Here is a 14508-nt window from a genome sequence, read left to right as displayed (position 1 = left end):
GCGTCTATGGGTACAATTGGTATGTGGATTTAGCACAGGAAATGGGAAGTTTGATGACACAAGCGACTCCACAAACATTGAGATGGCGTCAATCTTCAAAATATTTAGGTATAGCTGTAGCCTAAGTAAAAATTTCAAAAGCGTCACGGAGGTAGTGTGTGCATTGCGTATGGCCACCCTTTTCATTACCCTCTGTTAAATCTTAAAACATGGCCTTAATTTCTAACTTTGGAGAAAATCCTTACTTCGAAAGGAGATTAGAGGTCTCGAGCTGCACCTCTCACCACCAACAACTCATGAATGATGACCAACTCCGGTGTCAGGACGTGTTAAAGTACTTTTTCGGAGGCTGGCCACAAACGCGGTAGTCAGTTGCTCGGATAGTCCAGTCGGCTGTTTACCCTATAGCCTAGCCTTGTACCTACCTAGCCTAGTCCACGCCCAAGCCTTCACTCCGACTTTGTCTCAAGTTTACTGCTTAGGTAACCTAGTATTCCCGACCAACAAAAAGTGTTTCAACGCAGCTCAAAATACGTGATGATCAAATGTAATCTTAATCTGAGGACGCCACAGCCACAAGAAAGACAATGAAACCCCAAAAGGACGTACAAAGTATTACCAATTTGTAACATTCAGTCTTTCCCAGCTCACCTTTCTAATAAAATCCTTTAGTACACGAACAACATCTTGATCGTTGCCCGTTTCTAATAGTTTCAAAACTGACTCGTCCATGCTGAAGAAACTGTTATTCTACGTTGTCTTTGGTCCCTATTTCAATGGCCGGCCACTAATTTTAATAAGGCTTCACGGATACTTCTCAAGACTGTCACTCCCAGCTATACAATTGTAAACATTGAACCGACCGTCTTCTATTGTCTATCATTTGATGATTGCGCAGATCTTTATTATGACTTTTATTCTTTCATTTTGTTCCCCCGAATGTGTCTCTTTTAATAAATTTGAAATTATAATTTTAAATTTATGGTTAAATCCACGTTTCACAGACCGTTCCTTCCTGTGAATACGCAATGATTAGGATTACATTTTTGGTTCTAATTCTGCGCAATGCTTATATAGCTCGAAAATATTCCTCAAAGATGAAATTTACTTGAGAAATAGAAGACATCACTATGGTGTTATATTCTTCTTCTATTAATATTTTAACTAGGTGTGCCACAAAAACTTAACTCCATGTTGACACTACTACCATTCATTAAATTATCAATTTATTTTGATTATTCTGCAAGAACTTGTTATCTCAAATCACCATGTATAAGGCTCCTTTGCCGTAAGGCCAATTTCTGGAGAAAATATTTACTATGTGCCATTTTTTCATGCCACTATCATTAAAATTTCTTGTGAATTGTTCGATTGGAATCGGTGACTACTATTAACATTCTGGAAATTATTATTTTTTTGCAAGATGTTCCTCCTTTTATTCCTTTCTCTTCGACCATTTAATAAATAAACGGATAAATAAATAAATAAATAAATAAATAAATAAATAAATAATAAATAAAGATAAATAAATAAATATAAATAAATAAAATAAATAAATAAATAAATAAATAAATAAATAAAATAAATATATAATAAATAAATAAATATAAACAAACAAATAATAAATAAATAAATAAATAAATAAATAAAATAAATAAATAAATAAATAAATGAATAAATAAATAAATAAATGAAGACAGAACGAACGAAAGAAAGACAGAAAAGATAATTTGACATTAATTTTTTCCTGCTTTGGATTATCTCACATGAGCTAAATGCATTCTCTGGCCTTTGCTTGATCCCGATTAAGTAAATATGCGAAAAATTACTTGAATTTTATTATATTCATTCCTGTTTTTGTTGTCTAAGAATTTCACATTTCTTATAACTTTGTCATATAGGAGTTTGAGACTATATAATGCTCACATGACTCACCTAATAAAGATGAGAAGTCCAGCTCTATCAATAGAAATAAGACAACTGCGGTAATTTTGATCACTCCAAACTTTATTCGGCGGTTTACTTCTCATTTCATTTAGAAAGTGAATGAAATTAAGGTACTTTAGAAAAATATGACGTATTTTTCTAAAATTCTTTTCTTATTATTCTTTTGAATCATTTACTGGTGTTTCCTGGAACTGAGTTAGCGTACTACATAGATTTAGAATAGTGGTGTGTTGTACTTTGTTTCTGTCATCAAGGTCCTATTGTGCGTTCATTCACGAAACTCTATCTTCGAAATTGTTGAAGTTGTACAAAGTCACAATGCTGACGAGAATTCAAAAAAAAAAAAAAAAAAAAAAAAATCACGAGCAATACAAATAATAGTCTATATAGAATATTAAGTTACCTTTTGGGCTCCCAAGAATAGGCCGTGCCAGCAAAGGACTGGTTTAATCTAAAACAACAGCTAGGTTACAGCATTTTTTTTTTTTTAAAGAGTAATTCCTTCTTCACGGGCTATGCCCAAGACAATCAAAAGCAAGTAAAATGCGCCGAAGAGTCGAATTTTCTGTACAGCATATTATGCTTTATGAGCCGCGGCCCAATTAAACTTTCAGCCACGGTGCGGTGGTGACCTAGCTGTCCGATAGCGTTGCCAGACTCACGATCATGCTAACTTTAACCTTAAATAAGATAATAATAAAAAAAAATACTGAGGCTGGAGGGCTGCAACTTGTTAAGTTTGATGATTTGAGAGAGGATGATCAACATACAAATTTGCAGGCCTCTAGCCTCAGTAGTTTCTGAGAACTGAGGGCGGGCAGAAAAAGTGCAGACGGACAGATAAAGCCATCTCAAAAGTTTTTTTTTTTTCTTTGTTTTCTCTACATAAAGCTAAAAGGAATATAACATTCCTTAATAATGACTAACAAAATTTGTTTTGGAATGCTATTTTTTCTTCAAGATGTATGTGTCTGCCGTCTGCCGAACAAGGATATCGAGGTCTCCACAGAATTCATCCTTTACTTTGGTCGTGTTTGATACTTTCCTTTACTCTGTACATAGACTAAGAAGATGGGAACTCCGGTGACCTTAACTCTCCCGGTTTATATATTACTTATAATAGACTGATGGGATGGATAACACTTGACTGTGGATCTTTCTTAGATAGTGAACCACAAGAGTTGTCGGGGTCGTTATCTAGTCTAGGAGTAATATTTCTTTTAGGGTCATTATCTTTATGATATTTATAGTCTTTTGTTTACGTTGTCACGGTAATCCCCAACAAGCTTGTACTAAACACGCTGCAAAGGTGGAGACATACCGGGTTACTATCTTGGAAAGGTCCGAAGTAATAGAGAGAGAGAGAGAGAGAGAAGAGAGAGAGAGAGAGAGAGAGAGAGAGAGAGAGAGAGAGAGAGAGAGAAAAGGGGAGACTCGGTACACAGGATGTTATATATCCTTCTCTTAAAAAAATTCCCAATACTGAAATGGACAGGAACAGGCTACACGATCAGAACTTATTGATTTCCAGAACTGGCACTGATGGGAAGCGTTGCCATAAAGGCGTGAAACACGAGAGGAGAAATGAAAAAGGAATTAAGCGTGCAGCCAACTTCAGAGGAAAAGGTGAGGTGTTTGCTATTCTTACAACTGAATCGTTGCGTTCAAGTTTAAAGTAGGTGCAAATAATAATTTCTTTATTTATTTATTTATTGTGTGTGAGCCACCTCACACGAGTTTCATCCGTCAATTTTATTGTTCTATCTTATTTATTTATCCTCACATTTCTCTGCTAACGTTTATTCTTTGCTTATGTGTTTCTTCAGATATGCTTGGCAGCTTCTTCTGCTGTAGCCATATGGCTTGTTGGGTATTGCCTCTCCACCCAGGGGAACAGTTTGGCTAATAATTATAAGTATTAGATAAAATTCAGCAGCAAGTCGTATGAACACTAGGAGCAGAAAAAAACCCCAACGGACAAAATTGCTCTAGGGCTGCAGTGTCAGGGCAAACGGTGTGATGCAAAAACAAAGTTAAAGTTAGGGCACAGCTGTCGCAGGGTGCAACCAGGAACCACACACTATAAACCACTAGTCTAGAAAGACGGGGGAATAATAATAATAATAATAATAATAATAATAATAATAATAATAATAATAATAATAATAATAATAATAATAATAATAATAATAATAATAAAATAATAATAATAATAATAATAATAATAATAATAATAATAATAATAATAATAATAACAAAATTGAAGGGTCAGAATGATTACTTGTAACTAGAAAAAAGTCCGTACTTTTCCCTGAAATAAATTTGCCCAAAATGAAGTAAATTATAGAAATGTTTTGAACCACGTAATCAACGATTTCAGATGATACAGCACATAGATATTTTGCTATTTATGCCGGTCTGTGCACATGTAAGCTTATTGTAATCTTTAACTGTATTCATATTCTATGAAGATATTTAAAAAGTAATAGTCTTGGTAACTGTTTCATTTATAGCATGGGGAATAGATATGTCTTTCGCACATTTATCAACATTCAGGAAGCACTGAACGTGAAAGAAGTAACATTTTTATTTTTCTATACTGACACATCAATTTAATGCAATTTATAAACTATACATCGTTGCCACTAAAATTCACCTGGACCTTGGTTAACTTGAATGAGTTGCAAAATTATTATTATCTATCAAATAATTTATTAGATTATTGTTATATGTATGTTTGTATGCTTTAAATATTTTTTAATAATCTAATTACAGTTTACACATACAATTTTTTTTACAAATGAAAAAAAGTACGATTTTACACCCCACGATGTCCATCTGCTTGAGGAACTTTCAAGTATGACGTCAGGGCATGATATAGTCATCTTTTAAATATTTTAGTTTCTTCCTATATAAAAAATACGAATATTAAAAATAACATTTAATGCAAATGAATACAATAGTTATTCAAATTTGTACACTTTATTAGCACAAAGAATCTACCAGCCGAAAATACACTTTAAAAAAGTGCTCAGCCTTTTGCCGACATTGTCAGATCACGTGACTCACTGGTTCCCCCTTTCTGGTGTAGGATCGCATGGTGTGCTACGCTACTGCGATATGAAGGTAGATTTATTCGCTGAATTGTCGAATAATACGGCGTTATTAATCGGTTTCTTTTGCATCCATGGATGAACTAGGTTGTGTCATATATAATTCTTTTGTGGTATTTGAAGGTGAGGCTGTGAGGAAGAAAAGAATTGAAAAGGAAGTTTGTTTACATCTGGTTTTGGCGGAGCACGTTGTACCTCCATTCTAGGTTTGCCGGGACTTTTACCGCTGGAATTTCCTTGCGAGAAAAGCAAGGGTGTTGCTTAAATTCTGAAATAAGAATCTGTTGTGATAAGCATTTTAAAGTTGTGGTTCAGGATATGGCTTAACCGGTTGTAGCTGTGTTTCTTAAAGTATGCCGAACTTCTATTTGAGCGCCGCTGAAGTACCTACCTACTTAAAAAGTTTGCCAGCTTCAACTTTTTAAATTCTATTTGTTATATTCTATTAATTAATAATCAAACCAAAGTCTAGAAAGCTTTACCGTATTTTTACTTCCCCCAGCTAAAGTCCAGGGAGTAGGTATTTAACCTTGTTTTTTCCTGCCCCAGCTACCAAATCTGACTTGAGATGACGTATGCTAGCAGTACTTAGGCTAGTAGCCTTATGGGTTTAGACTCGCCTATTATCTTTAGTTAAGCCTATGTCTGAGGAAAGTCTTATCTGCTGATATTTGGTTTCGTTATCCTACCGGTTGGCCAGATTTAGGTAAGTAGGATGGGCTTACCTAACCTAATGGCCTTGCTTAACTCGAAAGTGCAGAATACCTATTCCCTGGCCCAGCATCAACCCATAGGGAAAACAACCGATTGGACTAGCTGATCCAGTCTTGCCTGCTTGTTGATCCACCCTCCGAAAAATTACTTTTGCTTGCTTCGAAAAGAGAGTAGAGGTCTCGAGGTGTTGCTCCCACCACCGGTGACTTGTGACTGGTACCCATATCCTGTGTTAAAAGTACTTTTTCGTAGGTTGGGTCTGTAGATCTAGGGTACTTATCCGTGGTGGCCTAGACTATGGCAGTTGCAGTTTTACCTCCTGAACAAGAATTTTAAGTAATATTTATTCGGATGACTGTAATTAATCCCCCAAGGGCCAGTACTAAACATGGCGAAATACATTGGATGCCCCAATCCCTAATGGATGTCGTATCCGCGTTTACGTTCCTTGCAGTCCGTGCGGAGTGCTGTAGAAATACCGTTGGGTCAACAAGCGGGCAAGTCTGGATCAGCTAGTTTACTCTTGTTGTTTCCCCTTGTTGTACCTAGGACACTAGAGTTTTGTACCTATTAAAAATAGGTATTGGTAATAGAATAGGCATTTTACTTTACACGATGGTTTGGATTCTAGCTGAATATGCTTAGGGTAATTTGAAAATATTCAGAAGTCTAGTGCAGAGACTGTTACAATTATGCTCTTTACTTAAGATAAAGTTTCAGGCTAATGAAATAGGGTAAAAAACTGCATGGTACAGGAGTGGACCATGTACAATCAATGTGTACAACCCCAAAATAAGTACATTATAATGCGTCCTGACATCGGAGATGGGCATCAGACGCGACTTCTTCTTGGTGAGAAACGGAGCTAAAGACCTCTACTCCGGTGTCAGGACGCGTTATAATGTACTTTTCTTGGGGTTGTACACATTGATCGTACATGGTCCACCCCTGTACCATGCGGTTTTTTACCCTAGCTGTGTAAATGTTTTAAGAACTAGGAAATATGTTGGCTGGGAATTAGGGCTAAGTCAGGAAGAAATGTTATGGGAAGAAAAAGAAAAATTTTTAGGAATAGAACTCCCATTAATTTGTGGTGCCTGGTAGAAGAGTGAAAGGGAAAAATTCACGATATTTCGAGGGAGTCATTATACTTTTATATTTGCTGATGGATACATACTAGGTTAAAACAAAAAATCCCCAACAGGCATGTACGTACTAAACATGCCACAATGTTGGATACATTGTGTAAAATACCGAATGGCCACCTCTATCATAGCACGACCACCTTCCCAAAAATCAGAATTTATGGCCTTAACATGTGATTTAGGAGAAAAGTGTACTTCGAGAGGAAAGTAGAGGTCTCAAGGTATTGCTTCAACGGATGCAGGCTCTTGACTAATGTCTACCCTGGGTGACAAGAAGAGTTAAATTACTTTTTCAGGAAGCTGGTCGTGCTAGGGTAGGGGCCAGCCATTTCTGTGTTTTACCCTAGGTTTACATTTACCATTGGGTGTCACTACCTATGTAGGGAAGATTTTTTTTTTTTTTTTTTTTTTTTTTTTTTTTATTTTTTTTTTTTTTTTTTTTTTTTTTTCACCTAAATTCAGGCTGTATATTGAGATTCCATTACACATATTTTTGCTTTCAACAAGGCTCCTGCCGTCAGTGCACCTCATGCGATGCACTGTAGGCATTAGTTGAGGTTCTTTGCAGTGTGCCTTTGGCCCCTATCTGCAACGCCCCTTTCATTCCTTTTACTGTACTTCCTTTCATACTCTTTCATCCATCTTACTTACACCAACTGTCCCACTCCTGCAAGGTTTTCCTCCTGTTTCACCTTCAAATCCTTTTACTGTCAATTTTTTTTTTTTTTTTTTTTTTTTTTTTCCCTTATCCTTTTAATGTCAATTTTCTTTTCAATGCTGAATGACCTTGTAGGTCCCAGTGCTTCTTGCCCTCTAGCCAAAATTTTATATTCAGTTTAACTTTCAACAAGCAATAATGCTATTCAGACCTTCATATGGCTAGGTTTTAAGGTTAATGAATATTAAAATGAGGAATGCAGTTAAGCATGACTGACAGGTTCTGCCGATGAAGAAAACATTTACAAGAATGAATGCCATATCCTAACCTTACCTTCTTAACTTTAGCATGCAGTGCCCTGACTTGATTGGGAGGGCTTTGGCCCTTTAGACCTTCTAGTAGTAGTCTAACACTGAACATCAGATACATGTATACTAAGTTTCCAATTGGAAGTAGTGTTAGGGCTTGATCTAATTGTTATGAAAACTACCCGGATGTAAAAATAGGCTAAGCTACATTAAACTTTATGATAACATTTACTCTGCCATTTGATTACTGGACTGAGGCTGGAGACTTGCATTGTTCACAGAATTTTTATGGAGGGGGGGGGGGGGGCAAAGTGCTCCCTCCCCTGCCAGGTCAGGGTATGGTGTCCTTAATCAGGTTAAGAAGGTACGTAGACTTTGGTTAGGGTAGGGCATGACACTATACTCTGGTTAGGGTAGGGCATGACACTATACTCTAGCTAAGAAAGTTTGACACTGCAGTTAGTGGTGTTGACACGTCTCCCATCTTGCCAAAGGAGGTATTTAATCTTAATCCAAAAAGGTACATTGGGTTGATTACAGTTTAGTTGCCCGGGCCGCGTAACACCATTTTGCTTTCTTTAATCACTCCGCCAAGGTCAGTAGTTCTCGCAGACGTCCTGCAGCCGGCTCGAACCCGAACATGCAACAACATGAAAGCCAAAACAAACGGCAGCCATCCTGTTGGTATTAGTCCCTTGCCCAACATTACCGTTTTTATAGGTTTTAGGGTTTTCTGACAATACGCATGTTTTCAAACCTTGCGCCAAAACAAACTGTCCGCCATCTTGTTTGTATTGCTCCGCCTATTTCCTAGCAGACGAAACCCGTGGGCAACTAAGCTGTAAGCGCTCCACCGGAGCGCTTACAGTTCAGTTGACCACGGGTTTCGTCTGCTATTGGAGGTCCTAAAGATTAGTTGGGCAAGATTAAAAATATCTGAACCCACTCACACTTGCCAATTGTTTCCCAGCTGAGCGTGTGATAAGAAGTATAGGTGTCCTGGAGTGTCTCGATTAACTTATGCCCTTTTCGTAGTTTTTTGATCAACTTTATGCTCTTTTCGTAGTTTTAATCATTACTTCTTATGATCTACTGTACTTTTGTCATTGTTTTTGATGTTCACTGTTACCCAGGGGGTCTAGGAGAGCAACCCCCCCCCCCCCCCCCCCCCCCCCATACACATTTTTGGGTATAAACATTTGTTGGACATTTTTCCATGGCCCTATGAAAAACAAATTGAGATGTAGACCTTCCTGTAACCTAACTTTAACTTTCTCTAACTTGAATCTTGAATCTACTGAAAAATATTTAGAATAGTATGTATATGAATTTCATTTGTAAACATAATGTTATTCTTGACCTAAGTTAGTCTCTCTCTCTCTCTCTCTCTCTCTCTCTCTCTCTCTCTCTCTCTCTCTCCTCCTCTCCTCTCTCTCTCTCTCTCTCTCTCTCTCTCTCTCTCTCTCTCTCTCTCTCTCTATAGGTGTTTTGAGTTATTAAAATAGGCAGGTAGGGTATAGCCTAGGATTTTTTAAGGGGTGTGATAATGTGGCCTTATTGTAGTTATCAAACATTGTTAATGTTTCCAATTTTACAAAGATTATATAGTACATCACAAATGGTGTGTTCAATGACTGTCCAAGGGTACTTATTAATTTACACTATTGCGTGTAGCCCTAAGTCAGAATAGTTGCAATGAATAGGGATTTTCATTAAAAGTTTTGACGTGGTTCATAGTAGTACGTGATAAATTGCTAGCGAAGTAGTATTTTGCCAATATAGACTAAAAGTTAAAGAAATTGGGTTCTTACTAATGATATAATTGTTTTTAGAAAAGAGCTAATGGGTTTTAAGAGAGAAGGCTGTTGATCCATTTGCTGGAATGTAGGATGATTAATTGGAAGAAGTAGTACCAGTAATTGAGTGAAAGTTAAGGAAACTTACACTTAAAATTGGAGGTCTCCTAAGTTGGATCATAGAACCTATTTTTGTGATCTATCAGAGATCTACAAGTTTCTGAAAGGTCCGATTTCTCACTTTCTACCATATAGGCCTTTGTTTTGATATAATTTCTCAAAAGGTAGGGTTAGGTTGGTCATTTTACATCTGAAGTGAAGTTCATTTTAAGTGTTAAAAACATTGCTTGTAAACAATTGCACATGAACTCCTGCTATAGTTGTTCATTGTTTGAAAGTGATTTAAAGTAAATGTCTTAACTGCCCCTATCATGAGTTTAGATTTTGTCCAATTCTCACTTAATTTCCTGTTTCCAGTTAAATGTGTCTAACCCCGCTACGGGGTGCCAGAAGCTCTTCGAAATTGAAGATGAGAAGAAGCTACGTGTTTTTTATGAGAAGCGCATGGGACAAGAGGTGGGTGCTGATACCCTTGGAGATGAATGGAAGGGGTATGTTGTGCGCATCACAGGAGGAAATGACAAGCAGGGCTTTCCCATGAAACAGGGTGTCCTTACAAATAGTGAGTAAATGAGTGTAATTTCTTTTTAAGATGAGGAAATGTTCCGTAAAGTATTGGTTGGTTAAATCACTTTTTTGCAATTGAAAGACCTATATATTTTAATTTTTGAGTTGGCATCAAGGAGCAAGTCATGTTTTGAAACTTGAACATTTCAAGTTTGAAATAACTTGAGTATTTGAATATGCTTCTGCTTTGGATTAACATCAGGATTATTTTTCAGATCGTGTTCGTCTCCTCCTCTCCAAGGGACACTCTTGCTACAGGCCACGTAAAGATGGTGAACGTAGGAGGAAGTCTGTCCGTGGTTGCATTGTTGATTCTGGTCTGTCTGTACTTGCCCTCATGATAGTCAGGAGGGGTGAGGGGGTAAGCATAAGATCTGTTTTGTATACCATATTAAGAAAAGTCGTTATAATGTTTAAGAAGAGGCATGTTGTATGTAAACTTCTTTGTATAGTGTGACCCCCACATTGGTGTGATTGAATTAAACATGTTATTTTACAGGAAATCCCAGGACTAACAGACAACAGCATTCCACGCCGCTTAGGACCTAAGAGAGCATCTAAGATCAGAAAACTCTTCAACCTTTCAAAAGAGGATGATGTCAGGCAGTACGTCATTAAACGCCCTCTTGCTGGCAAGGAAGGAAAGAAACCCAAGACAAAGGCGCCCAAGATTCAGCGTCTTGTAACCCCCGCTGTTTTGCAGGTTGGTGTGGATTTACTTTTATTTCAAATGGGCACCATCATGAGTGTCTCTCTCTCTCTCTCTCTCTCTCTCTCTCTCTCTCTCTCTCTCTCTCTCTCTATCTCTCTCTCTCTCTCTCTCTCTCTCTCTCTCTCTCTCACACACACACACACACACACACACACACACACACACACACACACACAATCACCCCCCCCCTCATTCCTCCCCGGGATGAAGTTATATAATATAGTCTTATCTAAATTTACTGTCATCCAACTTACCATTCATGTCTTTCTTAACTGGGCCCCATCATTCTTTACACTGCCTGTTGCCAATCTACCACTGCTGGTTTCTCATGCCATCTCTGCCTGTACCTTCTCCAGTGTTTCTACATCTTAAGATCATGTCTCACTATTTCTTCTTTCGTAATCCAGCCCTCTTCTGTGTCATTCAGCCATAAGGCTTTCATTTTGTTTCATAAATGTTGCTACACTGTTTACTGTTATCACAGTGTTTATAATCCATCCAAGCATCGTGCATAAGCTCAAGGTCTCCAATAGGGAAAGCCGCCCAGTACAGAAACTAAAAGAGAAATAGCAAATAGATATATGAAGTTGTAAGTTGAACAGCAACAAATAAAATAGAAGTAATAAGACAAACATCCAAAGAGAGGAGCTCACATTAGCCTGCTCAACAAACAGGCATTTGGACCAAATTTGAACCTTGAAGATTAATAGATTCGACTAGTACAGGATTAACAAGATCAATCCACACATTGTTTGCAGCAAGAATAAAACAAAACTGGGTTATTGAACGTCACAGAAGAAAAAAGCTAAATATAGAGTAAACTGCACATTGTGGATGCATTAATCTAGGAAATAATTCAGTAATTTGAGTTGTAAGTATGCTGCTGAAAACCAAATAGGAATTGTTCAAGACTTGGAAGAATGATAGAATCAAAACATTTCCTGAAGGTTAACAAGTCTCAAGATTGAATATTGTGCAAATTTGAAAAGTTATAGGCCAAGTCATGGTTTACTGATGCTGACGGCATCCACCCATTGCCTGCTATTAGTTTGTAATTGACCTGCTGTTGTATAGTCTATTGTGAATGACTATTATTTCAGTATTACCATGAGTATATTTTATGTACCGTACCATGAAACTTGTGTGAAATTGCAGTGTTCCCAATTGTGTCACTTGAGATTAATGTAAAGTACTACGATATCTTTTCTTACTTGGCTGGTGAACCTGAACACTCAATTGATCTTGCTAACTCAAGGTTGTACACTAATTGGAAGTGAAGGTTGCTGATGCTTTAACTGTCCATGGATACACAGCATTATTTTCACTACTTGACAATGATAATGTGCTCCATTGATTATAATTATGAAAGTGGTCTACAGATTTTTGTATTTTATCCACAGCGCAAGAGGCATAAGAAGGCCCTCAAGCGCCAACGCGCTGTCAAGAACAAGGAGGAGAAAGCAGAATATGCCAAGCTGCTTGCCATGAGGCAGAAGGAAGCTAGGGAGAAGAAACAGCAGGAGATTCGCCGCAGACGATCTTCAATGAGAGACTCAAAGTCCAGTGAAAAATCTGAGAAGTCTGAGAAGGGAGCAGCACCAGCAGCAGCACCAGCAGCCGCACCAGCAGCAGCCCCAGCTGCTCCTGCCCCAGCTCCAGCTAAATAAATGATTTGTTCTGCCTTTTGACTATTTTTTTTTCACCTATTGTGATAATTTGATTAAATATTCGATTACATTGAAAATGTTTCATTAATGATAAGGTATCATAACTAACTCTAGCTTTGTTTCAACTTTATCAAAGATTGGAAAAGATAAATTTTCTTTTTTGGCCTTGTGTTAAGTGAAGCAGACGTAGGAGCTGAAGGTGATATTTTCACTGGAAAATCAATACCGTACACCATCCTTTCAAGTTCCTAGAAAACCTGTAGGTTTTATGACACGCTTTGCCATGCAAGATAATAGCTGGTAGTGAAAGTTCTTTCAATATTATGGATGGCACGCTCTCGCCATTGTGAATGCACGGTGCTGGATAGTTTACCCGATTTGTACCCAAAATTGCACCTTGTTATCGTGGTTAAATAAGTGCAAAATATTATAAAGAAATGTGATTATTTCCCTAATTGTTATTCATGTATTTGCAATATATGTAAGCTTTTGATTAGTCTATTTAAAAGGTTATGCAAGGTTGACCTGAAAAGAGTTTGTGGTTGCAACCCAACATTACCAGCAACAGCAATGCTATTTGTAAATAATCATCTGCCACTAAACAAATAGTCCCTTGAAAAACAGTATGGCTAACATCAGGTGAGCGTCATCTGACAATTGACAAAGAAATGCAATAACTGAAAATTTTATTGCTATCTGACAGAATTGATCCTTCCTTGGTACTTAAAGTCTGTCCATTCAAAATCAGTAATTTATATATGTAAATTAACTTATATATAAAAATATGTATTATATAATGTATATAACTGAATCACGAAAGTTTGGAACGTGATAAATCCATAAAGAAAGGTATAAGCCTCGAAGGAAGGATAAACTGGAGTTTCTTCAAGATCTTTCAACTCTACTTCCTTTACTTAGCAGACAAACTGACTGACATGAGAAATTTAGAGTACAGGAAAGGCCGTATAAGTGACAGGGATTATAAGGAGATTAGTACCTAGAATCCAAGCGCCTCATTTTCGTGGTTGGTGTGGTGCTGGCGTCTCACCTCTGTGGTTGCGATTTAGATTCTCGTCCATTCCATAGATATGAGAGGTGTGTATTTATGGTGATAGAAGTTCACTCGATGTGGTTCGGAAGTCTAGTAAAGCCGTGGGTCCCGTTGCTGAATAACCACTGGTTCCATGCAACGTAAAAATCACCATACAAACAAACAATTACCTAGAATCCGAGACATCTGGAGAGTGAGTAACCTTGCCAAACAAGCGTAAACATGGGTACAATGTAAGAACAAAAAGATTAAGATGGACAAGACAGTTAAGGGATTATACAGAGTGACAGCCGACATGGTTGGTATGGTATTAGCGTCCCACCTCTGTGGTCGCGGGTTCGGTTCTCGGCCATTCCATTTAGGAGTGAGACGTGTATTTCTGGTGATAGAAGTTCACTCTCAACGTGGTTCGGAAGTCACCTAAGGCCGTTGGCCCCGTTGCGGAATAACCACTGGTTCCATGCAACGTTAAAGCGCCGTACAAACAACAAACAGAGCGACAGCTGACCACATTCAGATCTTTGGTAAACAAAAACTTATTCACAAAGTATACTAAACACACACAAAGAAAATATCTCTAAGATAACTAATTTGTATTTAAGTCAGTAATTATATCCTTGAGGTCAATCTTAAACGTTACAAATACAAGGGTCTAAATGAAACAGGCCATGACTAATATTAAAATTACGATGGGGAGTAAGTTGTATTAT

At 37.5% G+C, this 14508-nt stretch overlaps 2 protein-coding genes across 3 annotated transcripts in view; one reads left to right on the top strand and one right to left on the bottom strand.

Moving 5' to 3' along the window:
* Positions 1–867, bottom strand: part of LOC135216093 (synembryn-A-like) — a 108359-nt gene extending 107492 nt beyond the window's left edge. The window contains exon 1 of one of the 2 annotated variants that reach the window (XM_064251116.1): positions 652–867. In XM_064251116.1, the coding sequence (XP_064107186.1) occupies positions 652–732 (81 nt within the window). In that variant the 5' untranslated portion in view covers positions 733–867. The remainder of the gene's footprint in view (positions 1–651) is intronic. The other variant, XM_064251124.1, reaches the window with a different exon arrangement.
* A 4115-nt stretch (positions 868–4982) lies between these two features.
* LOC135216087 (small ribosomal subunit protein eS6-like) lies at positions 4983–12761 on the top strand. The gene is made up of 5 exons (XM_064251102.1): positions 4983–5073; positions 10159–10363; positions 10584–10729; positions 10868–11071; positions 12481–12761. Exons 1-5 carry the CDS (start codon positions 5068–5070, stop codon positions 12745–12747), a joined length of 828 nt encoding a protein of 275 aa, XP_064107172.1. The 5' UTR covers positions 4983–5067; the 3' UTR covers positions 12748–12761.
* The last annotated feature ends 1747 nt before the right edge of the window (positions 12762–14508 follow it).

This window comes from Macrobrachium nipponense, chromosome 19, assembly GCF_015104395.2.
Source record: "Macrobrachium nipponense isolate FS-2020 chromosome 19, ASM1510439v2, whole genome shotgun sequence".
Lineage (NCBI taxonomy): Eukaryota > Metazoa > Arthropoda > Malacostraca > Decapoda > Palaemonidae > Macrobrachium > Macrobrachium nipponense.
The sequence above is the reverse complement of the archived record's forward strand: the minus strand, read 5'-3'. Positions and strand labels throughout refer to the sequence as shown.

Bases quoted from the DNA above. Each gene is read 5' to 3' on its own strand.
- LOC135216087 (XM_064251102.1), top strand. The intron at 10,730-10,867 runs GTAAGCATAAGA...GTTATTTTACAG, and splicing joins TAGTCAGGAGGGGTGAGGGG to GAAATCCCAGGACTAACAGA. The intron at 11,072-12,480 runs GTTGGTGTGGAT...TTTTATCCACAG, and splicing joins TAACCCCCGCTGTTTTGCAG to CGCAAGAGGCATAAGAAGGC.